The sequence below is a fragment of the Anarhichas minor genome, unplaced genomic scaffold (genome assembly GCF_050575085.1).
Source record: "Anarhichas minor isolate MPS153535 unplaced genomic scaffold, ASM5057508v1 ptg000033l, whole genome shotgun sequence".
NCBI classification, from domain to species: Eukaryota; Metazoa; Chordata; class Actinopteri; order Perciformes; family Anarhichadidae; genus Anarhichas; species Anarhichas minor.
Window position 1 is genome coordinate 14,984,717 of NW_027466479.1, and position 24,453 is coordinate 15,009,169.

General features: G+C 43.2%; 2 protein-coding genes across 3 annotated transcripts; one reads left to right on the top strand and one right to left on the bottom strand.

The window, feature by feature from the left end:
- Positions 1-3,912: 3,912 nt before the first annotated feature.
- Positions 3,913-7,034, top strand: btd (biotinidase). The gene is made up of 6 exons (XM_076105426.1): positions 3,913-4,647; positions 5,142-5,291; positions 5,447-5,595; positions 5,701-5,878; positions 5,977-6,582; positions 6,658-7,034. The coding sequence occupies exons 1-6, from the start codon at positions 4,375-4,377 to the stop codon at positions 6,928-6,930; spliced, it is 1,629 nt and encodes a 542-aa protein (XP_075961541.1). The 5' UTR covers positions 3,913-4,374; the 3' UTR covers positions 6,931-7,034.
- ankrd28a (ankyrin repeat domain 28a) lies at positions 7,016-24,165 on the bottom strand. Of its 2 annotated transcripts, none has more exons than XM_076105418.1 (29): positions 24,025-24,165; positions 17,677-17,760; positions 16,790-16,868; positions 15,866-15,936; positions 15,417-15,617; positions 15,241-15,328; positions 14,976-15,118; positions 14,726-14,833; positions 14,534-14,638; positions 13,805-13,883; positions 13,604-13,718; positions 13,285-13,367; positions 13,140-13,203; positions 12,864-12,932; positions 12,636-12,776; positions 12,404-12,515; positions 12,229-12,255; positions 11,809-11,883; positions 11,455-11,656; positions 11,112-11,199; positions 10,882-10,999; positions 10,577-10,796; positions 10,402-10,489; positions 10,230-10,313; positions 9,985-10,133; positions 9,811-9,893; positions 9,497-9,579; positions 9,301-9,392; positions 7,016-8,247 (listed from the first exon to the last, which is right to left on the bottom strand). In XM_076105418.1, exons 1-29 carry the CDS (start codon positions 24,049-24,051, stop codon positions 7,949-7,951), a joined length of 3,177 nt encoding a protein of 1,058 aa, XP_075961533.1. In that variant the 5' UTR covers positions 24,052-24,165; the 3' UTR covers positions 7,016-7,948. The 2 variants fall into 2 exon arrangements, with proteins under 2 accessions (XP_075961533.1, XP_075961532.1); XM_076105417.1 differs by having other exon boundaries at positions 9,497-9,598; positions 9,809-9,893.
- Positions 24,166-24,453: the final 288 nt, after the last annotated feature.

Here is a 24,453-nt window from a genome sequence, read left to right on the forward strand (position 1 = left end):
ATTTATGGTCCGCCAGCACAGTCAAAACGGAATGAATAAATCATACAAATTCAACATGCAATTCCTCTTTTTACCTCATGGTGGCAGCACCACTCTGTAACTGTCTGGCTGTTTGAAATTGGCTCTGACCCTTGAACTGTCATGTTACGGCAAGTAAAAAAAAAAGGAAAGTCGATAATGAGGGCCGCCGCTTCCAGGAGAGGTGGAGATCGCAATATTTTTTTCACCGAAAACCGAAACAACTGTGTCTGCCTAATTAGTCATGAGACTGTTGCCTTGTTTAAGGAATATAATGTAAAGAGACACTACGAGACCAAACATGCTAATGCTACAACAAGCTATCAGAGAGCGACCGAGCTAGAAAAGTGAAGCAACTCCAAGATAACTTGGCCACACAGCAGCGGTCCTTTTCACATGAAAACATCATCAAAGTAAGCTACCAAGTGGCCATGGTAATTGCTAAACATGACAGTTTATCAAAGACTGTGTTATGAAAATAGCAGAAAACATAATTGCCCCGAGAAGAAGACGGAGTTTGCTAATGTTTGCCTGGGTCGTAACACTGAAGAGCCATCATCAGATACTAAGAGACAACTTGATTTTTTTCGTTAGCCTGTTTCATGTGTGTTGAACTTAAATGTGAGACAACTTTTCATTACCCTCACTAAGTCATATTTAAGATTGTCTTGAGGTGAGAATATTGATCGTTTTCTATGTAATTAGCTTTTAGATGGCTTGTTCTTTGTGTGATTTGTTCACACATGAATGCTTACATTTGGTTAAATTGCTATTTGCTGTCATTGAAAATTAAATGATTAAATAACACTGTATGTATAGGCTACTTGTATTGTTTAAAATAATGTCAGCAGGGACTGTTGACCCGTGGGCATTTTCACATTATCAAATCTGGCCCTCTTTGAAAAAGGTTTGGACACCCCTGTGGTAAAATAACAATGTCAGGAAGTAAAGTGACTTTTTTATCAACCTGACAAAATTACATTCTTGTGGGAAGAAAATTAAAGAAAAGGCAACACTGTAGCTTCTTTACATTCTAATAGAATGTAAAGAAGTTACATTGTATCAGAATGTAGCTTCTTTACATTCTAATAGAATGTAAAGAAGCTACAGTGTATAGAATGATTCTATTGAAGTTATTCCTTTTTTAAATGTTTGACGAGTCACTTTAAAATAGTGATTATAGCTGATTTAACTTACAGACATGAGATTGATCTTCTCGTGTCACTCTCTTTATACAATGATATAAATTCATCCCCGTTTTATCTACAAGGCTACTTGTATTGTTTAAAATAATGTCAGCAGGGACTGTTGGCCCTTGGGCATTTTCACATTATCAAATCTGGCCCTCTTTGAAAAAAGTTTGGACACCCCTGCCCTTAATGTTGTAGTTGTAGCTTTGTTTAGCACGCTTAAAATTCCAATAACTCGATAATTAAATTGTTTTAAATATTTTATTTTCTATTGTCATAGTCTTGATACTGATTCCAAAAGTTTTTTTGTTTTTTTTACTTATTGGTATGGATACAACGTTTCTGCATTCATCTAATAAATAACTATTACAAATTGTGTTTTTATGCAAAACGTTTCAATGAAGACAGAGATATAAAATTGCCTTTTTGATTAAATATATGATCTTTAATTCAACCAATCGATAGCTTCCAACATTGTAGGATCCTTGGTCAACCCCACACACTGTACACACTTCTTTAACTGGGTGTCATATTGTCCACAAACAACTTAGTAGTCCATGTTAGAGCCAGTATAAAAGTGTATTCATGCTCTCGTGAGAAGCCTTCACGTCTTCCTCTGCGCTTTTCCTACCGGGTCAGCGATGATCACAATTCCCCATGCAGCCAAACCTGAAAGATAAAATACGGTTGTGCATATATTACTTGAAAAGACGACAATCCATGTCATACCTGTAACGTTATTGGAGAACTTACAAGCAGCAAAGGTGATCTGCGCCACTGTCCCCATAGAGGTGGGTCCACCTAGTCGCATCACTCCCCGGGCTGCATGGTACACGTAAGCTCCGGACAGGACCAACCCGCCGCCGGAGATGACCCGGCAGCTCCAGCAGCCCTTAAACAGCTGGCTGGTTTTTGACACGGGGGCGTCTGCTCCTCCTGTTGGAGCCTCTGGTGCTGTTGACATTGTACTACAGGACATGTGCTAATGCTAACAGACTCCCTGGTCAGAAACGCATGGAGACGTCTGAAAACATGGAGGGAAAATGAAACACTCCGTTTCTCGAAATCGCCCTCATACGCTTAAACAATTCAAAGTCACTACCAAATGTTAACTTGGGTCCTGATCATGCTAGTTGTATGAAGATCATCAGATTTGTAAAGAACTTCCGGGTTATGTTCCTTGTGTTTCCTGTCTTGAATTTTCAAAATAAAAGTTTGTTTATTTCTCGCCGCTAGGTTGCCAGTCAATTTTTCTGTGATCCGTTCAGGGCGGGACATGTAAATGCGTATTTTGAAACGCATACATGGACCTGCTGCACAAATTATGATCGTGAGTATCAATATATATACGGGCCATTGACAAATAAGGCTTCTAAAAAGGTAATTTTTTTTTATTATCTTCAAAATGGATTTAATGCATATTTTTGTGTCTAGAACAATGTGGTGAAAAAAGTCTAAAGTGTGAACCAACTTTTCATAGTGTTTTAAATAGTTTTTAACAGTATTTTTTTTAACTTCACAGGCTAAAAAATGTCAGATGGCGCAACCACATATTTATAAAAATATATATATTTTCCTAATATTTATTCAAACTGAAATTTTTGACAAGTATCCTAGAGTGTCTACTGTGTCTAACACATCGTATTTTGTGGTTGTGTTTTATATATAAACAATTTATCATAATTGTGTTCTCTTGGCCAGCTATTTAGTATATTTAACATTTGATTTTACATTTAAACAGAGAAACATAATTATACAAATATACAAATTAATACATTCAATACAATAGTTCACATCATATTAAGCAAAAAAAAAAAAATCACTTTAACCTATTATTTATTGCCTTAAATTAATATTTTACCTGGTTGCACCACCATGACATGTATCAGTTGTGCCACCTGACAATATAAGTAATCACAGGAAATATGCAGAAAATTCATATTTTTATTTCAAATACAACGTGTTTTTTTTAATCAAAAGTCTCTTTTTAATTGAAAGTAGTAAATATTTCATAGTAATCATGTTTAGCACATAACTGGAATAGGCAAAATCACAGTCGCTTCCGCCTGGGGTGATGTAGCTTCTACCTCATTGTGGCAGCATTTTGCACACACTAGATACATGACTTGTCTGCTCCCTGGGTCGTGCTGATTTTGCTTTACTTGACAGTGGCATCCTTAATAGTTAAAAAATATTCATTAATATCATGAAAATAGTTTGAAAGTGTATAATATCGTTAACTTATCACTGTTAAACTTTTGAAAAAAATAGTAAATAATGTTAGAGCTTTATATCATAGAGTGACATTCTTTGCAGTTGCGCCACCTGACTTACTGGTTGCCCCACCTTACATTTGCAATTTATTTCAAATTAAACAGGCATCTACTAGGCCACTAGCATTAGCTTTTGTTCTTGCTAACAACTTCATACATATACATTTTAAATAGAATAAAGAAATGTATGATAAAATAACATTTTTCTAGTTTTACATTGGTTGTAACACCCTGACATGGAAAGTAAACATATAAGTATACATATAAGTTGAAAGTAGCTGTTTTTATCAATATTCAAAAGAGATATACAAATATTTTCACTCTGCCATAAAGGTCCGTTGAGGTCCTCTTGATGATGCAATATCCTGTTTACTGTTCTGCACTTTCATTTCATAATAAAAGTCCCATCTTTATAGTTGTGCCACCCTGACATTTGAGAACATTCAAATTGCTGGACAAAAGTGTTTAAATTATCGCAACAGCTTAAAACTATTGGCATTTGTAAAAATTTGGTTTATTTTAATCGTTTCAACAATAAAAGCATGACATAGTATTTTATTTTGAATTTATTATCATTTAAATACCTTTTTAAATAGTTTTCTTAGTCTGTTCATAGGCCAGGTGCACCGCCTGACATTTTCAGGGTTTGAGAAGCAAAAACATAAAATAATATATATTATTTGATTGTTCTGAAAATTTATCAAAACCGGATAGGTTTTATGAAATGATATATGTCATGAATTGATACAATTATTTTAAAAGGAAATAGTGGACTCGGATACAAAAATATGCATGTCATGTCATTGACCCATACACTAAAACAATATTATTTTGCAAGGGCAGTAAGATAATAAGCTGACTCACTATAGGACTCCTGACCCCTCACACAGGCTATGGTGTATCAAGTGCGTCTGGATAAGTGCGCCATGTCTGTCGTGGAAGAAACCATGTTTTTGCTGCTTGTCGTTTTTGTTAGCTTCTCTCTAACTTCGGCTGTTGGTCAGACAGAACCAGCCGTGGACTACTCGTACGTGGCCGCTGTGTATGAGCACAACTTAGTCCTGAACCCGGAGCCTCGTGTCCCCCTGTCCCGCCCCGCTGCCCTGCAGCACATGCAGAAGAACCTGGATGTCTACGAGGAGCAGGCTGCCCTGGCCGCTCAGCAGGTATGGTCAGGTCAGGAGAGAGTTAAACGTTTACTATTTATGTCAAAGTTACCGTAAAGTCAAACTTAACAATTTTTCCTGACCCTATTTTTTCTTTACTGATACAACTATTACATTATTATTAATTCATAACTTTTTATTGTATTGGTCTTTGCACCCTTTAAGCAAAGCCTCAAATGCCATTGAAGGTTGCTATACATTTGTTTTTCAATTTCAGTTACCTGAGTCCACTAAATTTAACAGAATTAAAGTTTCCCCAGCAGCTAAAAACATCCCTCATATGAGACAGACCACTAACTGATATATAAGTTTCTGTTTGATCTGTAAAAATGATTGAAAATCACACTAGGTATAATATTAAATAAGAATTGAGTCAGTCAACATGAGAGGTTGTATTTCTCTATGCCGACAGAATGATGCACATTTAATGTCACAGAGTACATGACTACAGTAGAGTAATTAAGCTCTATACTCTGCCCTCCTCTTCCCTTCAGGGTGCCCAGATCCTGGTGTTTCCAGAAGATGGTCTCCATGGTTTTAACTTCAGCCGTTCGTCCATCTCTGGCTACCTGGAAACCATTCCTGACCCCCAGCAGGAGAGCTGGAACCCCTGCACAGAACCGGGCAAATACAACAACACCGAGGTGCACAATCAGACATTTAGGTTTGATGTTATTATTGAACAGGCATTCTGACATGACGCACTTACACGGAGAGACCACTAGGCTGCTCAGAGCCTTCACCCGTGCAGCACCAGTCTGTGAATATAATCCCATTTGAGTGTGGTTGTGTTTCACAGGTTCTCCAGCGTCTGAGCTGTATGGCCCGTCGTTACAACCTCTACCTGGTGGCCAACATGGCTGACCTGCAGCCCTGCCCCCTGAAGACGGACCCCTCCTCCTGTCCATCTGATGGACACTGGCAGTTCAACACCAACGTGGTTTTCAGGTACAGTGCAGACATTGAAATAAAGTTTAGCTGAAGTCTAGCAAGTGCACCAATGCATCATTTCCTGGTCTATGGGAGCTGTTAACAGAATCTTCTTTCATACAGGTCAGATGGCCTGCTGGTGGCGCGCTACCACAAACACAACCTCTACTTTGAGGAGGCCTTCGACACGCCGCCACAACCTGAGATCACAACGTTTGATACACCTTTTGCCGGGAAATTTGGTCTCATCATTTGCTTTGACATCCTGTTCCACGAGCCCACAGTTACCCTGTTGGAGAAGGTAGAAAAACAGCCACTCTAACTCTTTACCCAACTTTACATTCCTGTGGTCTGTCTTCTCTTTTCCTCACATCCTCCTTCTCCTTGGACCCCTTTCAGGGTGTTCGTCAGTTGATCTTCCCCACAGCCTGGATGAACCAGCTCCCTCTACTGGACGCGATCCAGTTCCAGCGGGCGTTCAGCATAGGTGCCAATGTCACCCTGCTGGCGGCCAACATTCGCAGTGACCGACTGATCATGACAGGAAGTGGTATCTACACCCCGTCTTCTGCCACGTACCACCACGCCCAGAAAGGAGACCCAGAAAAGGGCAGGCTGCTGGTAGCCAGGGTGCCAGTCTTAGACCCACTGTTGATGGGGCAGAGCGTGGTCACAGAGGAGCGGGTAGTTAGGGGTGAGTCCACATCATCTACAGCGACAGACTCTGGACACTGTCACAAAGAGAACTGTTTTGATCCTCCTCCTCCTCCTGAAACTGCTTCCTCAGTTCTTTTCTCCTCCTCCACCACCTTCACCTCCTCCATGATGTACGACCCATTTATATTTATCCTTCTAAACGAGACAGAGGGCAAAGTGAACGTATGTGATGGCACTTTTTGCTGTCACCTGCAGTACCGGCGGTTACCACCGGGCGACAGTAAAGAGCTCTACGCATTGGGAGCATTTGCCGGAACACACACAGTGAACGGACGTTACGCCCTGCAGGTAGGAAAGAGAATAATTGGGGACATATAACTGCGTGATGATGCTCTTGTCACATTTATCACATGTCTGTTGCAGGTTTGTGCACTAGTCCGCTGTGCAGGGTTGGACGTCAGTTCCTGTGGACAGGAAGTGGAAGAGGCAGAGTCAAAAATGGACTTCCTGTTAGAGGGGAGGTTTGGGACCAGATATGTGTACCCATCACTTTTGGTTAACAAGCTTGTCCTGGAGCAGCCAGAGCATCTGGAAACAGCTGCAGATGGCAGAGTGACCATGAAACACTCAAATATGACTGATGGGCTGGTCACTGCCTGTCTGTACGGACGCATGTATCACCTGGACAATGAATAACAAATGAATAACAAATCTGACCAAGACTGCTAATGACAAGTCAGGTGTTGAACATTTGTGTTCTGTCAGATATAACTGCAATAAATGAAAAACAAATCCTTTTATTTGTTCATTACTTAATCTTTACAAACATCACCAGTGGCGTTCATCCTCTGCCTGAAAGTTGCTTTTTCCTAAAAAAGGCAATATTTATCAATTTCTCTCTCTCTCCACACACACACACATACACACACAGTGTCAGCCACTTTCCCCAGTCTCCTGTACAGTACACAGTCATTGAGTAGTTACAGCATTGCAAGTTAAAAGTTCCTTAAAGCAGCTCATTGGGGTCATCTATCAAATGACTCCTGGACCAATCACAAGGTAAATGGGTCTGACAGCCACCTGCTGTCCTAATCAGTCCCCGTGGGTTCAGCCTCCACTTGGAATACATTTATAGGATTAAATCAGGACTTCCTCTCCAAGGAATTAAAAAGTGGTTAACACATTAGCAATGTGTGAGAGTGACAGCCATCAGTGTCTGCCATGAATTAAAAACTCAAGTACAGTAGGGAAAACAGTAATCAATCTCCTGGTCCCATAAGATCGTCCTCTGTTTCTTCTTTAGACAATCGTGCCAAAAAATGTCCTGTGAGCGTTTCTCCAGCAGATGCTCTTCTAGTGTTAGTTGAAGGAAAAACCATGAAAAGGCTTAAAACTACTCCAAAGTATCAGCAAAGAGTAGGTACTTAATTTAAAAAAGGAAAATAACATTGCTTGGAAATTAAAAAGACACTGGCCATGTTACTGACCATACAGTGATGGTGTCTGAGATAAACATAGTGTAAATATATTCTATCTTTTAGTACATTATTTTTCACCTTAAGGAAACAAACGTGTTTTCGAACAAAGTTTATTTTTAGATTTAAGCTTACCTAAAAATAATCTGCAGTTCCTTGTCAGTGATCTATTAAGGCTCCTGAGTGGCTGGCTAGCTTGTCAGTATTGTGGGGCTCTGTCCAATAGCAGGTATATGTCCTCAGTATGTTTCTGAGTCTGAGTCATTCAGTTCATCATCCCCAATGACGGACGTCGGCGGCCGCTCCGGTCTGCAGTAGGAAACGTGGTCAGGCCTCAGAGAGGGAGGGGTGTCGAAGGCCACGCCTTTGGAGACGTGGTTGTTGGTGGGGTGGTGGTTGATGACTGTCTGAGTTAGAGAGGGTGCAGACAAAGCTGCTATGGTGACCATAGGGGAGGTGGGCATCATGGAGTTGAGGATGAGTGCCAGACAGTCGGCCACATCACGGTTGGGAGCGCAGGCCAGAGCAGGAGTGTAGCCTAGGAATAAGACAGGAGCGAGAGAGTTAAAACTAGAATTACCGCCTCGTGGTTGTATGCCTCCAACAAGTCAGTGTTTGTTTCTTAGATATAGCTTTCATGAGACATAAATGGTAAACATACGTACAGAGGGACGGACAATCCGAAAACATAGAACCTCAGGTCCCGGCTGTAGTATGTCATAAAAACGTCTATTTATTTGTCCCAGATGGAGAACTTTTTTTTTCAAAGCCAGTACACAGAAAGAGATCTAGACATAGCAGCATTGAGAATGCAAAGTATACTACACATGGCAACATACAGATAATAGGAGTACACTAAAGCTTCAGGTTTGCACTCATTCATCCCAACTCATCCTCAAGCAACCTCTTCTCCAACTAACAGCTGACAACAGAAAGACAGAGCACACCCCAAGAAAAGCCATGAAAAAGTCATAGCATAGTATACAATTAAAAAGTCGAAGTATAGTATTTTTAAAAAAGTCATAATATAGTATGTTGAAAAAAGTAAAAGTATAGAATGTCGGAAAAAATTCATTAAAAAGTAAGAATATAGTATGCGAATAAAAAGGCAAAGTATAGTATGTTGAAAAGTAAAGACTATATTTTTGGGGCGAAAAAAGTCATAGTATAGTATGTAAGAAAAACGTCAATAAAAAGTCATAATATAGTATATTAAAAAGTCATAGTATTTAAAAAAGAAAGTCATTAAAGTTATAGTATAGTATGTGAAAAAAGCATGTCGAAAAAAGTCAAAGTATAGTATGTCGAACAAGTCAGATTATAGTATAGTAAAAAGTCTTAGTATAGTATGTTAAAACATGATTAAAAAGTCAGAGTACAGTATGCCATAAAAATGCCATAGAGTCATAAAATGTCATGAACAAGTTATAGTATGGTATACAATAAAAAATATCATGTATGCCATTACTGAGATTAACAAGAATGGGACAGACGGACATGCCACTGCTGCCGCCGGCATGGAGGCCTAACAACATGTCGCTGCTGAAGTGTGTATGAATAGTGAGGCGTGTGAGGAAGCAGAAACACTGACCGTTCTCGTCCACTGCTAAAACACTGGCCCCTTTCCTCAGCAGCTCCTGGACCACCACCGTCAGTCCCTTCTTGGCTGCTACATGCAGGGGCCTGAAAGAAGGCGGAGGGAGATTTTAAAATACATCCAGTCTGAACATAGAGGATTACCCAACAGCACGGCTAAATGTCGGCCTGCGCCGAGGAACACTACGTACGTCTGGAGAGCAGCGTTGGTGCAGTTGACGAGGTTCTTATCGCTGATCTTCTCCAGAATCAACAAGGCACTCGTCTCATGACCCTCACAGGAACAGAGAGCGACCAAGTAAGGAATAAAAAATAAGTATAATCATAGATGTCTTGCACAATCCGGAAATAATTCACTTTGACTTGTTGAAATGTAGAATTAGTCCCTAATCTATTGTCTCTTTTGTACATTTCACATGTGTACCCATGGTGAGATATTGATATTAATAATTCACCATGGCCAGTGAATAAAAACGCATTTCCTGTCTCTGTAAATGGTTGTTACCTTGCTGCAAGCCAGATGTAATGCTGTGTTCCTGTTTGTGTCCTGTAGTGTGAAGTCTGCTTTCGCACTGCTCACCAACATCTCTAAAACACACGAAACGGCAATGGTTACATGTCAAAGGTTAAGAAATCAAAGGCCAAACAGTGTACCTAAGTGTCAATGGGGCGTACTGACCCACAGTATTGGTCTGTCCGTTTAGAGCCGCCATCATCAGCGGTGTGCTGCATATGTGTGTGTCAACTACGTTTGCCTGAGCTCCCTGGCTCAGCAGAAGGGAAACGCACTCCACGTGGTCGGAAAAAGCTGCAGCGTGGAGGGGGGTCCTGCGTTGACACGAACACAGTTGATAAAATACCGGCAGAGCTTGTGCTCCCTCCAGACATCTTCTCATCCTCCATCATCATCACATCATCTCTCACCTGCCCTTGGAGTCAGTGGTGTTGACGATAGCTGTGCCCAGGGAGTCAATTAGCATCTCAGCCACGCCCTCATTATCGCTCATACTGAAATACAAAACACACACTGTCACACACCTTCAGACCGACATCTATCTACATAAAAAAAAACATTCATTGGCGCACATTGTCTTACACAGCACAGTGCAGTGGACTGAAGGAGTTGCCCTTAATCTTCTTGAACACCTCTTGGTCCAACAACACCTCCACGCAGGCGTCATATCCTAGGAAAACAAAGAGAGGATGGAGGTACAAAGGGAGGAACAGACATACTACTTTGCTGTGGTTTCACACAGAATGTTTCTCCGTACCGTTGTAGCAGGCCCAGTGCAGTGGTGTGTAGCCCTGGTTGTCAGTGAGGTGCGTGTGTGAGGTGGTGCTGGTGGTGGCCTGCAGGAGGGCCCCCAGGACCCCCACACGGCCACAGGCGGATGCCAGGTGAACGGGGGAGCGGCCCAGGATGTCTCTGACGCACACGCTGGCCCCACGCTGGAGCAGAGCCTCGACACTCTCCTCCTGGCCCGTCACCGCCTGTGTGAAAATCAAGAGAGTGGAGAATAATAATGATAAATATAGTGTCATAAAATATTATAATATTAGTGAGTGAATGTCTCACCCCTCGGTGGAGTGCCGTCCTCCCCCAGCGGTCCTGATTGTCGACACTGGCTCCTTGACTGAGTAGAGAGTACACACACTCTGTGTGTCCATTCAGCACCGCCAACATCAGAGGAGTCCTGGACACAGCGTGGAAATATGACATAACTAAGTACTTTTATGTATTTATTCACGAAACGAGTTAAAGTAATCTTCTCAAACAAAATAACTGCATAATAATCTCACACTCACTGTCCATTGGTGTCTTGTACATCCACATTAATGTGTTGGTCGTTGGTGCTCATGAGCAGGCGCAGGCACTCTGGGTGGCCATTCATAGCTACGGCACACACACACACACACACACACACACACACACACACACACACACACACACTAGAGCATGACTTTGTTTGACTCATGTTTACATTTTATAAGCGAGAAAATAATCCTCAATCATGTGAACGTGTGGCATCCAAACAGGTTTCTGTGGTTGTATGTGTCTCTGTGTGTGTGTGTGTGTGTGTGTGTGTGTGTGTGTGTGTGTGTGTGTGTGTGTGTGTGTGTGTGTGTGTGACACAGCCTGTATGTATACCTGCAGCATGTATGGCTGTCTTTTTGTGTGTATAGTCACGGGTCATGGGTGAGGAGCCGTGGTGCAGCAGCATGGAGACACACTCCTGGTGACCCTTGGAGCAGGCCAGGCTGAGGGGGGTTCGGCCCTCCAGGTTGCAAACATCCACTTCCAGCAAGGATGACAAGAGAACCTCTAAAGCTCCACAGTGTCCATGGTAAGCCTAAATCAATGGAAGACACACACCAATAGACACTTCTGTTATGTCTAATGGGAACAGACATGGCAGAGACAGTGAAATCCTGGATGTGAGAGAGACAAACAACCAAATACAGACACACCGCATTGTAATACAGACACACATCTTGAACTCACCGCCAGGTGGAGTGGACTGACGGGGGCCTGGCTCTCTGAGTCACTCATGATGTCTGCTCCTGATGTCTCCATTAACTGAAATAGAGAGATGGTTCCCACATTAACTCATTTTACATCCAGGTGTGCAGACAGAGCAAGTTGCACAGAAATCAGGCCGCGATCACACTGCTGCATTTGGTCCAAATGTATTGAAGGAGAGATTTCGGGGTGTTTTCGCAAAAGGTGTGCGCTACGAGTGTTTTCCTTCCAAATGCATACAATGTTGGCCTGCCAATCGTTATCCAACCAATAACAAGATAGAAGAGTTTTCACAGTAGTTTCACCTGCCCACCAGACGATCTAACCACTCTGTTCCCCATTTGTCCAACAGAGGGAGCCAAGTACAAAAACAAAAATCAATCAATGTAAAGGCTCACTCACCACATCAAGAGGTGTCTCACTTGCCATCTAAAAGAAACACAAAGACTGTTTATGATACTAAGTGTGCTTGTGTGCTGTAGTTGAAAAACCTTTTAGCACATGAAGGCGTTCAGATTTTCTGACTGTCTGTAGGACATGCAACATATTTGTCACTCTTTGTGGACGCTGTACACACCAGTTCCAGGCAGAGTGTGCGTCCATAAGCTGAGGCATAGTGCACAGCACTGTAACCCTGTTTGTCTCTCGTTCCTGGATCGGCATCGTTCCTCAACAGGTACTCCACACACCTGACAAAGACCAAAGAGAGGAGATGGTTTTTAAAGCCTTCATCTGACACTGAGGATTATTTATTTACACTTTGATCCTTAACTTTTAACTTAATCAATTAAAGACAGAGTAGAACGTACTTTCCATCAGTGTCGGCTGCAGCGGCGTAGTGCAGGGGGCTGCAGCCTCTCTGGTCCAGCTCATTGATGCTTGCCCCAGAGCCCACCAAGGCAAACACACAGTGGTAGTTACAGTTGGCTGATGCATAGTGTAGTGGAGTCCTAAGGATGGTCAAAAAGTCTTCCTCAGTTTTCAGACCTTATTTCTATTCCTAACAGTTCTAGAATCAAACTACACGCGTGGCTCACCTTCCAAAGTTGTCTTTCCTGTTAAAGTCCGCTCCAATGTTCAACAGCAGGTTCAGACACTCCAGGTTCCTGGTTGGATTGACAAGATTCAACAGTGGTGTTTTGCTGACATACTAACCTATTGTAATCAAGTGCACGGATCATATTTCAGTGTACAAGAGAGATGGCAAAAATGAAACAAAAGGGTGAATGCCGTTAAATAAGGAACAAAGAAAAGCATCAAAGAGGCTCAGGAATAAAACAATAGTCGTGCATTGAGCAGGAATGATGACTCACCCTCCAGCTGCAGCAGCATGTAGACAGGTCCTTCCAAAGTCATCAGGGGTGTCCATGTCAAACCCTGCAGAAATATGTTATCAGCATCAATTAAGATGTCAACTAGGTAATTCCACTGACAAGAATGGTGTCAGCATGACTGTACCTGAGGACAGCAGCTTCCTGCAGCAATCCGAGAAGCCGCTAAGAGCTGCCAGGTGTAGAGGGAACATCCCGTGAATGCCTCTCCTGAAAAAACATGGAGGCAAAGAAGGCAAGCCATCACAGGAGGGTGAGGTGTGAGAGCATGGGTGCATTAATGACGACAGAAAGAAAACAAAAAAAGATCGAAAGTATGGTTTATGGTGAGATTAAACATCCCCAATCATCAAACCGTTCCGTTGTAATTTGTGCGTCTTATCATTAAAGCACATATTCAGTGAGAAGATAGATGGACAGATGGTTAAATGTCAACTGTTACTAACTTGGCGGTGTCGGCTTCGTGTTTGATGAGTGCTGTGATGATGAGCTCATGGCCACAGCGGGCAGAGATGTGAAGGGCAGTGTTTCTGCTCTTGTCCTCACAATCAATCTCGGCTCCTACGCACACATAAAAAAAAAAAAGTGGTATTACGTATGTAGGCTGTGTGTGAAGCAGACAGCACACTGCAGAGGGAGGCTCTCACCATTTTGAATGAGCGCCTGAGAGCAGGAGAACCTTCCGTAGGTAGCTGCCATGTGGAGCGGGGTTTTACCATCCTTACTCTGGACAGATGGCGGGAGAGACGGTGGAGACAAGAAGAGCGGTACAAAGACGATGAATATGATGTTCTGTAGAGTTTAGACCTATATCAGTGCTGCAGTGCATGATTTACATTGAAGTGCCAGTGTGGGAAGCTGACTCAACTGAGTCTAATAAAATACTGCAGTGTAAGGAAGCGTAGCATGAACAGAAGCTATCGTAGACGCCCTCGTGGACCCCCCCCCCCACACACACACACACACACACACACACACACACACACACACACACACACACACACACACACACACACACACACACACACACACACACACACACACACACACACACACACACACACACACACACACACACACACACACACACAGATATAATCCCTGAGCAGCTTGCAGCCTCAGGGAGCATCCCCCACCCCCGTCATCTTCCATATGGCCTTGCATCTTGAGGCTGTGGGGACCTAATATCAGTTTCCATCACTGCTACCCAAGTGTTAACACTGTCATTTCAACTTTCTACTAGATACTGGGCACACGAGGACACAGGCTTCTTACCTCTATAGGCCTACAGGTGATGTATGAATCCAAATACCATTCATCAGCTAAATTTGGCTGTTTCAGTGTTTGTGTGTAAGTGTATCTTCATATGGACACACCCGCATGTTGATGTGAGCTCCGTGGGCCAACAGCAGCTCCTGGCACAGCGCCCCCTGGCGTGAGGAGGAGGCAAAGTGGAGAGGAGAAAACCCCCTCTCATTCACCTGAAGCAAGGTACCAAAGAAAAGGATTAAACACGCACAATCACCACGCGCATACTATCTCACACAAGGACACACACACACACACACCTGGTTGACGTTGGCCCCCGCCTCGATGAGCTCACTGACCACCACATCCTGTCCATTGTAACAGGCCAAATGGAGCGGCGTGTTGCCATAGCCGTTCACCTCGTTGACCTATGCAAGGTGAGAAGTACTTTTATTGTCTTGTCCATTTAAAATAGCTTGTATATCTACGGTTAAAGACTTAGCCGGGTCAAAGGGTTATGGCACAGTATATACTGCACGTGCATGCTCATATGTGTGTGTCTGTACTGACGTGGACCCCCAGGCCTAGCAGGTAGTGCACTGTGCTGCTCATGCCACTGGAGGCGGCTGCATGGAGCGGAGTGTACGCTTTTTTGTCCTTACAGTCAACCTCTGCTCCACTGGCCACCAATAACTTCACCACCTCCAGGTGACCTGAAACAGAGGAGGGCCGAAAATGACATTTAAAAAAAAGGGAGGGAGAGAGAGAGAGAGGCTTTATCTAGTCCGATAAAAAGTACGTTTGCATTCAAAACCATGCAATAAAAGAGTCTCACCCATGTAGGCTGCCCAGTGAATGGCTCTCCTGTCCTTCTTGTCAAATGCATTAATGTTGGCTCCTCTGGACAGCAGCAACTTCGCCATCTACCACACAAAAGCAAATCAACTAGATGCGGACATGGCATGCGAGTGTCCCTGTTTGTGTGTGTGTGTGTGTCCACAGGAGACCCACCTCTACGTGTCCGCTGAAGGCAGCGTGGTGCAGGGCAGTGCGTCCCGCCCGGTCAGACACATTGACGTTGCTGAGCAGCGGGACCAGAGCCTCGGCGCAGCGCACCGCCTTGTTGCTCGCTGCCACGTGGAGCGGCGTCTGCCAGTTCTTGTCCCGGGCGTTAACATCTGCACTGTGCTTCAGCAACACTGCCACTGCGTCCTGGGTGGACAGTGAGCATGAGTGTGGAGACAGAGGGTATTTTTAAAAATGCCTCAGTGTACTAACAAAGTACATGGCAATGTGTGGGTGCTTGTGAAAGTCTTTGCTATTCTTAGGGGGCTTTCATGCCGACAGTAGCACTGAGAAGGCAGCATTCCATAGCTGCTGAGGGACGTGGTTATCGTGGCATAATTAGTGGAGTCATCACAGCGCACATTAGCACGTGTGTTTGTGTAGTAGTGTGTTACCTCACTACAAGAGGCGACAGCTCGGTGAAGAGGAGTCAACCACTTGTTGTCTTTGGCATTAACTCTGGCTCCTGGAGGAGAGAAGGAGAGTGAGGGAGAGAGTGAGCAGACATCAGAGATATGGCAGCAATGGCAGACACAGCAAAGTCAAGCATGGTGGAATCATTGAAAGATACATTAAAAGGCCCAAGATATAGTAAACAAAAGCTTTAAGACAAACTAATAGTTTAAAAGGCTTTTCACACTTTCACTTATGGGAAGGGGGTCTTGTGAGGCAACAGGGCCTGGAAGATATAGAACTCCCGTGATGTTCTTTGGCACCGCTTGGGGTTAAAATAGCCCTGAAGCTGCACCTGTTGCACGTAATTGCGAAACAGTGAACACAAATACACACACACACACACTTCCATACTACGCTTGTAACTATTGAGGGAACAGGAAAAAATAAATGAGGAAAAGACAGTAGCTTTGAATAGTGTAGGAAAGCACGGCAGGATTTTTTATATTTTGACTCAAATCTTGTGTTTCTTCAAACAAAAACAAAAATTAAAATTAAATAAAAAAAAAAAAATGTGTTTCCAAGTCTTGACCTGGTTGAAATCTTAAAATAAGGCAGACAAATACATGATTTTCATATACCTGGAAAAATTTACCGTTCAATGAAAAGAAATCTAATCTAAAGTACTGACAGGTATTAGGAACAAAAAGCAGGATTACACGATTTGACTCGAGAATAAATGACTTGTCAACTTTGCAGTGCGAGAATGAAAAATGAATGAATGTTTAATTATGCAAAGGAATTATTAAACACATTTAGGAGAGCTAATATGGATGCATAGATGGACACTAACAGCCACGGTGGACGGATAAGTAAGCTTTCCACAATAATTGATACGAGAGGTTGGGCTGGGCCGCAGTGTTTACCTGAGAGGACGAGCAGCTCAATGATCTCAGCGTCTCCCAGGTAGGCTGCAGCATGCAAAGGCGTCCTCTTCTCATTGTCCTGACAGGAGATCACAAAATACAGAAAAACACAAATTTAAGCATGTGCATCATTTCTCTTTTTCACACAAACAGAAGCCGTGGGACACATGCTCACGCATCATGATGGGGTGAAGGCATACATGGCCCCAAACAAAATCTATACACCTCACACTGTTTCAGACCACAAGAAACATGAGACTCCAGCCACAAGGAGAACAATGTCACCTGTTCACTTCAACTCTGCACTTCGCTCCATCACTTCAACACACCCTGCTGCAGTCTCTCTCTCTCTCTCTCTCTCTCTCTCTCTCTCTCTGTGCAGTAGCGAGCAATGAACCTGGGCTTTAAACAAATGTCATGTGACTGCAATAGTTTTCGGCCAGTGTTGCTGACTCCAAAAAAATCAGTGTGATGACCCCAGCACTATAGACCCGTTAAAGACGGACAGAGAGAAAAACAAAGACTGTGAAAAAAGAATGAGGTGTAAACTGAGGAAATATAGTCAGAAAGACCGGGGACAGAGAGTGAAAGCGAAACGGAGAAAAAGGAAGAAGATATAGAAGATTATGTCCTCAAATGATAAGAGAGGGTCATGTGTCCGGCCCTGATTGACAGCTATATAGGACGGGGAAGCTGCCAGAAGGCACTCTGAGTCAGTCAATCGATCAACTGTCCTTGTTTTTGATCTGTCATTTTGTGTGTGTGTGTGTGTGTGTGTGTGTGTGTGTGTGTGTGAGAGAGACGCTACAGTGTGAAAAGCAAATACACCGGGGTGTGGTCACAACAAAACCATTTATATTGGGAGAATGCAAGAGTGTGACCTATACCTGAATGTTGACATCCTCTTTCTTGAATACGAGGGAGCGAACTTCATCCGGGTCGACGTTGAAGATGGCTCTTAACAGAGACGGCTACGGAGACAAGGAGAAGACGAGGAGATGCTGATGTACACGACTACAAGCTCCATTTGCAAGGCAGTCGTTTTCTATGCTGACAACGGTGTTATCAGTGTGAGTTGAGACACTACGATCCTGAGCTGGGAGAGAGCCACAGGTTACACACGGCTGTATATCACTCATTTCTTTATGACAGTAAAGCAAACAATACATTGTTTTAATCCGTGAGGAGTTACAGCTATGCCCTCTCGCCACATAATGCGAGATCAGCTGTACAAGGAGGACCATTTTAACAAGTTACACAAGATAAGCATGCGCTTATGAAGAGATGCACATTTTCCCAGAAGGAAGAAGCTGAAAATGAAAGACAGATCTCGGAACAGCTCTTTAAGACTATTTCATTTCATCTGTGTGTGTGTGTGTGTGTGTGTGTGTGTGTGTGTGTGTGAGAGCGCGCGGTGCCTCATACTGAGTTGGATTTTGTAAACAGTGTTGCTCAGCAGGCATGACAACCTTCAAGAGAAGAGCATACATCCATTCAGATGAAAGGTTAAGTAAATCGGATTACTGGGTTCAAATACAGAATTGATCACGATTATAAATCAAGATGTATTTCTATTTATAATGACACTACACTCTCTTTACTTTTAATATCTGATCATTACAGCAGTTTCCTTGTTTTCAATATGTTTGGATAAGTAATTAAGATTGTAACGAGGAAATAAGACTGACAATGCACAATGTACTGTAAGCAGTGCTTTTCTTTGAGCTGCAACGTTTACAATGCACACACAAAATAAACAAACAAAAGAACATTATTGATTCAAAGGAGGTCTGGAGAGGCTTGAAATTAAAAAGCCGCTCTAAATGACATTATAATGCCATTCCCTCCTTTGAGAGGATTGAATTCCCTCCTTAAAGTCTGTGGAAGTGTCATGAGTCTCACTGAACATTTTGTCACACACACAGCAAAGGGCTGCCAAGTTGCACCATTTAGTACTACATGAGTATCATGATGTGGGAGCGTCTCTGTTTTCCCCATCGCTCTCTCATTTCGTCCCAACTAAAAATAAGTGAGTCCGTCAGGCATGTCGGCGTCTGTCTCATGCCTACGACACCGATGACCACTGCAACTGTGTCGGAGAAGGTGGACAAATATGAAGAGAGCAAACCCTCTCTGGCTTTGCGCCTTCTCGGTGTAAGCTTCAAAGAGCAGCTTTCATACGACGAACAGACTTACGACCATGTTTCAATTGTAGGCTTAGACTATAAAGGCCCGGGCCTTACTGATGATCTATACAAACCAGCAGTCATCTCACATGGCAGGCTATATCGGTGATTGTAGTCGGTGCTATATTTAGCACAGGATGACAAATGTCATTGTGTTTCCATGCAATGGGACGTGGAACTACGTACTTCAGCACAGGTTTAAACTTCATGCCGGGTATGACAAGAGCATTGGTCTGTTTAAAACCTCAATTCTGTCATTTGTCATTCATTCGACGAAAGAACCGAACAGAAGCAAACCCCATCTCACCTTGTCCTCCTGAGCGGCAGCCCTTCGAGAGGCATGATGGGATCTGTGGCCTGGGGATGATTTGAGCCGGGGAGGTGGAGGTGAAGAGGAGGGCTCATCCTCCTCCACCTCCTCCAGCACCACGATACACACACGACTTGCCCGTTCTGACCGCATCAGGAAGACTCACACACACACTCTCTCTCTCTCATGCATACACACATGAATACACAGTGTTCCCTCTTACATACATGCGCAATTCAGGGGGACAAAGGTCAGCAACAAATCCCATAAACAAGAGCAATTTCCTCGTCAAAACAACGCTGCACATCTTCATGTAAAATCCAATGTGAGATCCAGCTGTGTCCTCTATCTGTCAGTGTCGCTTTGCTGCATGTCTCCTCTCTCCTCTCCTGTCTAGCCAACACTCTCTGTGTGCAGCGGCAGCACAGGCAGCAGGGAATTCCTCTGCGTAATGGTGGCGGTAGGCGGCATGCGGCAGAATGAGCTTGGGCTGCCTAGCAGCGCACAGGAAGCTACATATCCTCACTGCTGTGCTGCAGCCAGGAACACACACACACACACACACGTCAGATGCAAACACACACACACAGAGAGACCCTGTGATTAGCGTGGACGGGGGGGGCCGCAGCAGCCAGTGTATGTGTGGGCATGCGTAGCTCGTTTCAGGCAGACTGCTGAAGCCAGCGCTTTCAAAAGAAGAGAGGGGGAGAGGGAGAGAGAAGGGGGAGGGGAGAGGGGGAGAGAGGGAGAAAGTGAATGGAAAAGAGGACAGAGAGCTAGAATAATTGTAGGTAGGTACCTAGACCACCATAACACAAAGAAACCTGAAGAGGAATGGGGCAAAGGACACTGAGGGTGCAAAAACTGATGACAGAAAGTTAACCTGGAAACAACTTGGCTTAAAAACACAGACTGTAAAGGGTTAGAGATTAAGAGGGGACGATATGTAGAAGAGAAGAAAAAGAATAAAATGACAAAGGAAGCGAGAAATACTCGCCTGAAGAAGAGTTAGGAACCTATTTTGATGCCTGATTATCAGGTCACTTGCTGGCCAGTGCCGGTCCACGAGTCCCCTGTGAGTTCATTTAAGTGTAATAACAAAAGTGTAGGTGGAGCGATGATGCTCAAGTGGAGAATGATGATGCAGCACTATTGATTCTTTATTGAGAGCCCTGCTACCTTCGGCAAAACCCCCCCATGTTGTTTGTTGAGCGTTTCAACACTGACTGGATATCTGAATGTTTACTACTGTGTTGTGATTTCCTTTATGGATCCCGCGCTTGTACACTCAACACAGCTCTGTTCTTTGGTATTGTACATTAAAGTAACGGTATGAACTAAGCACCAATGGTCTCCTTCAGCTTGAGTCAATCTAGAAAGCTGTATCCCACGGAGCATGGTACAAACTAAACCATGTGCATTACACGGTTGACTTGTTTTTAGAGTTTGCTAAATAAGGTTTTAGTGGTTTGCATCTTCGTAAAGTTGGCCTTTCCTTTTAAATATGAGAGAATAAAAGAAAATGGAGACCAGATTGGTGTGTGTGTGTGTGTGTGTGTGTGTGTGTCTGTGTGTGTGTGTGTCTGTGTGTGTGTGTTCCAGTATCCTCTTTGGTGTATTGGCATAGCTTCAAAAGTCCCCATCTCCTCATTATAAAACTGGAACAAACTGGCTTTGCCAGAGAATGTGAGGGTAGCTAACAAGACCAGTCTGTATGTGCATGTCTGTGTCTGTGTCTGTGTGTCACACTCAGTCTCCTTCATATTCAACACAGATCCTAAAAAGAGCAATCTTGCCAAGCCACACAACCCCATTAACTCAGAGGGAGGGACGATGCGAGGGAGGGCGAATGAGAGAGAGCGATTCAGCTGGACGGAGCCGTTCTGCGGGGCCTAGATTTTGAGTTTAATTGACTTAACATTTATAAACTGAAAATGAAACGCAGGCTAACAATCTTTCTGCTCCCTGAGTTTGACACTACTGATTTGCCTCAAGGGCACAAACAAAGAGTGATGTTTGGGAAGCAAAGTATAGAAACAAACAAGCGATGTTTTGTCTCTCCCTCTTGCATAGAACCAGGGATACGTTCAGGAACGTAGCCCAGAGATGTTTACAGAGAAGATTTGTTTCCATTTCGCCAAACAGAATATTGTCTTTGTGTGCACTGTGTGTGCACCGTATGTATGTGTTGTAATCAGGAGCAAAGCAAGCATGTGGAATAGGCAGGATTTCTTTTTTACGTACAGCACAGGGTGACCAACACAAACTGAGCATTCAAGCATTCAACAAAACCCGTAAAAAAATCAATTTTGTGCTGAACTTAAATGTCTGCTCCATTAATGCTGAGCTGGTGGCACACGAGGAAAACATGCTGAAGGTGAAGCAACAACAACAGGAATGCAGGCCCAACATTATCACAAATACCCTCAAATAAAATTCAGAATACTTCTCCTGAGCTTTACGTCGTGTGAGAGACCCAACGTGACCGTCCAGATGTGGAATAGTATGCAGCTTGCACTGACCTCTGCTCTGACCCTGCGACAGGATGCAATGTGTGTAATATAATCACAGTCCAGAAACTCAAAGGCAAAGGTGTGTGTGTGTGTGCTGGGACACCTACTCACACAGACAGCAGCAGTGACGATGGTAACATCTGGATGTTTTAAAGCTTTGTTGTCCTGGTATTACATGTACTATATGGTATGCACAACACGACGTACTATCCATTAATGCTCTAATTACAGAGAGGATGAGTCATTGACATGACATGGTTCTAAATTGATATGAGTTAGTATGCCAACATTCTCCCATTCACACAGACTTCTCATACACTGATGCAAGAGGCTGCCCTACAAGGAGTCAGCCAGCTCATCAGGATGTAAACTAGTGCTCATTCACAGACACACACACACACATAGCACGGCCTGGTTCAGTATCTTGGCCAAGGACACTACGACGCATCGACCGGAGGAGCCAGGGATCGACGACCTGCTTTACCTCCTGAGCCACAGCCGCAGTTGTTCTGTGTATACCGTGCATATTTTTAGTGTTACATTGTCCTTTAAGGCTCTTTGGCTAATAACCAACACTAACAGTGTATAGCTGATGTATGCATTGTGGACAAGTATACACAAACAAAACAACAAGGCGCCCCCCTGTGCTTGACCTAGTGCTTTCATTGATTGTGTGTTCTTAAATGCCTACACCATCTCTTCAGGCAGCACCATAGTGTGGTGAGGACACTCTGCATGCAAGGTACAGGATGCCCTCTAGAGGATGAACAGAAGCCAAAAAGGGAGACTCACTCCTGTCGCTCTCAGTGGGACTATTTTTGTCCCTTAGTCCAGTTTTCTGTCAGCAAACACTACAGAAAACAATGGAGAATAGAGAGGGGGGGATCTAATCACATACACTCTTCCGTTTTTTGCTTGCCTGTCCGGGAAGACTGGTCAGACCGGGACAAAGCTGCACTATCATTGACCCACTTTGACTGAACTTCATATAGAGTTACAAAAACATCTTGCTATAACCATTTCGGCCGATTCTGAACCGAAATAATTTCTATTTCTAAGCACTTGTTTGCCATAATTTACTACAACGAGTGCAACTAACAGTTGTTTTACTCAATCATTATTTGATTATGATATTCATTAATAAAGAATTTAGTGTAAAATGTAATAAATAACGACGTATCACAAGTTACCAGGGCCCCAAGTAGCTTTAAGTGTTTGACTAACAGTCACAAAACATTTGCAATCACTACAACGATGTGAAAAGGAGCAAAATATCATGATTAAAAAGAAATACATGGTGCCTTTACTTGATCATGTGAATAACTTCAAAAATAGCAAATTTCCTGATGATTGATACAGCAGCTATTTGAATAGTTTACCTAATGTATTACTGTTTAGGGGGGTAACCTAACAAAACAATGTTTTAATTGTGTTCCTGATGCATGCATCCACTACAATGGCCAGTGCATAACTTCCTTTAGGATTTAAGCTTGTGGAAAGTGTCTAATTCATGACCACAGCTGGAGAGTGTAGAACCAGCACCAGCTGCTATTTCAGTCTGACAGCCTTTCTTATCACCAGGAACACGTGACAGAGGGAGCTGAAAAAAAGACAGCTGACAAAGCAAACTCCCTGGGTAGAAAATCGGTAGTTAAATCGGAAATATGCTTTACAATTTAGTGGAGCACGCGTCACTAACTTCAATAACCTTATAATGGGGTGGTTTAATAATAATAACGTGGTGTCGTGCGTGAGTTCAAGTTGCAAACTAGCATTAGCAGAGGAGTTAGCCACCGTGATAACCTCCTAGCTATCAGAGTGTCCACCAGTCCATCACCACTACAAACAGAAACAAACCGACACAGTCAAACAAACGGCCGCGTTACCATGGCTTTTACATGAAAGTGAACTCAGTAAACGTAAAGCAACAGGTGACGTGAAGCTCTTACGTTAACTGGTTACTTGCTAGCTAACAGTTACTAGTTAGCTTAGATGTCAGTCGACTTAACGTTAACTGGAAGAACGACAGCAAACCTAAAGCTTAACAAAGCCGTTTAAATGTGATTTACTAGACCAGTTTAAGTCATGAATACACGCTCACATTTGAGCTCAAATGAACCGTCAGTGTGACATGGTGGTGACTAAAGTTACACATAAACACACTCAAAACTACAGCAGTTTTACGTTAAATGTTCGCTGACGTTAGTTAGATACTGTTAACGTTACCTGGTCTTGTATCTTCAACACAGCCATGTTCTCCGTGTAAAAACCAAGAGGAGGCAGTAACGTTTACCGTAACTCTCCCGTGAGTTACGGTAAATTAACGGAGGGAAACTGAATGAGGAGCGACTCTCTGGAGCTTCCCTCCTCTTCCTTCCTGTCGTGTACAGACTCAAATGACAGTACGGGAGAGTTGGGACCAAAACTCAGCAACATTTACACTGATTATTTATTATAGCAATCAAAAAGGCATGTTCGTGTTATGAGAGATACATTTTCCGTTTTAATGTAAAATTGATAAAAGGTTTGTTATGCAAGTCTAAGAGCAACTAGTAGTTTCAAATACAGAGTTGGGATACTAATCATCACAGTATCGAGGCTACAGCCTATTAAAACTTATTATAGTTTTAATTTATTTATTATAGTAGCATTCCC

Bases quoted from the DNA above. Each gene is read 5' to 3' on its own strand.
- btd (XM_076105426.1), top strand. From the start codon at position 4,375: ATGGTGTATCAAGTGCGTCTGGATAAGTGCGCCATGTCTGTCGTGGAA. The intron at 5,596-5,700 runs GTACAGTGCAGA...TCTTTCATACAG, and splicing joins AACACCAACGTGGTTTTCAG to GTCAGATGGCCTGCTGGTGG. The intron at 5,879-5,976 runs GTAGAAAAACAG...GACCCCTTTCAG, and splicing joins CAGTTACCCTGTTGGAGAAG to GGTGTTCGTCAGTTGATCTT.
- ankrd28a (XM_076105417.1), bottom strand. From the start codon at position 24,051: ATGGCTGTGTTGAAGATACAAGACCAG. The intron at 10,490-10,576 runs GTACGGAGAAAC...TTGTTTTCCTAG, and splicing joins GCACTGGGCCTGCTACAACG to GATATGACGCCTGCGTGGAG. The intron at 8,248-9,300 runs GTCAGTGTTTCT...TCTTATTCCTAG, and splicing joins TTTAGCAGTGGACGAGAACG to GCTACACTCCTGCTCTGGCC.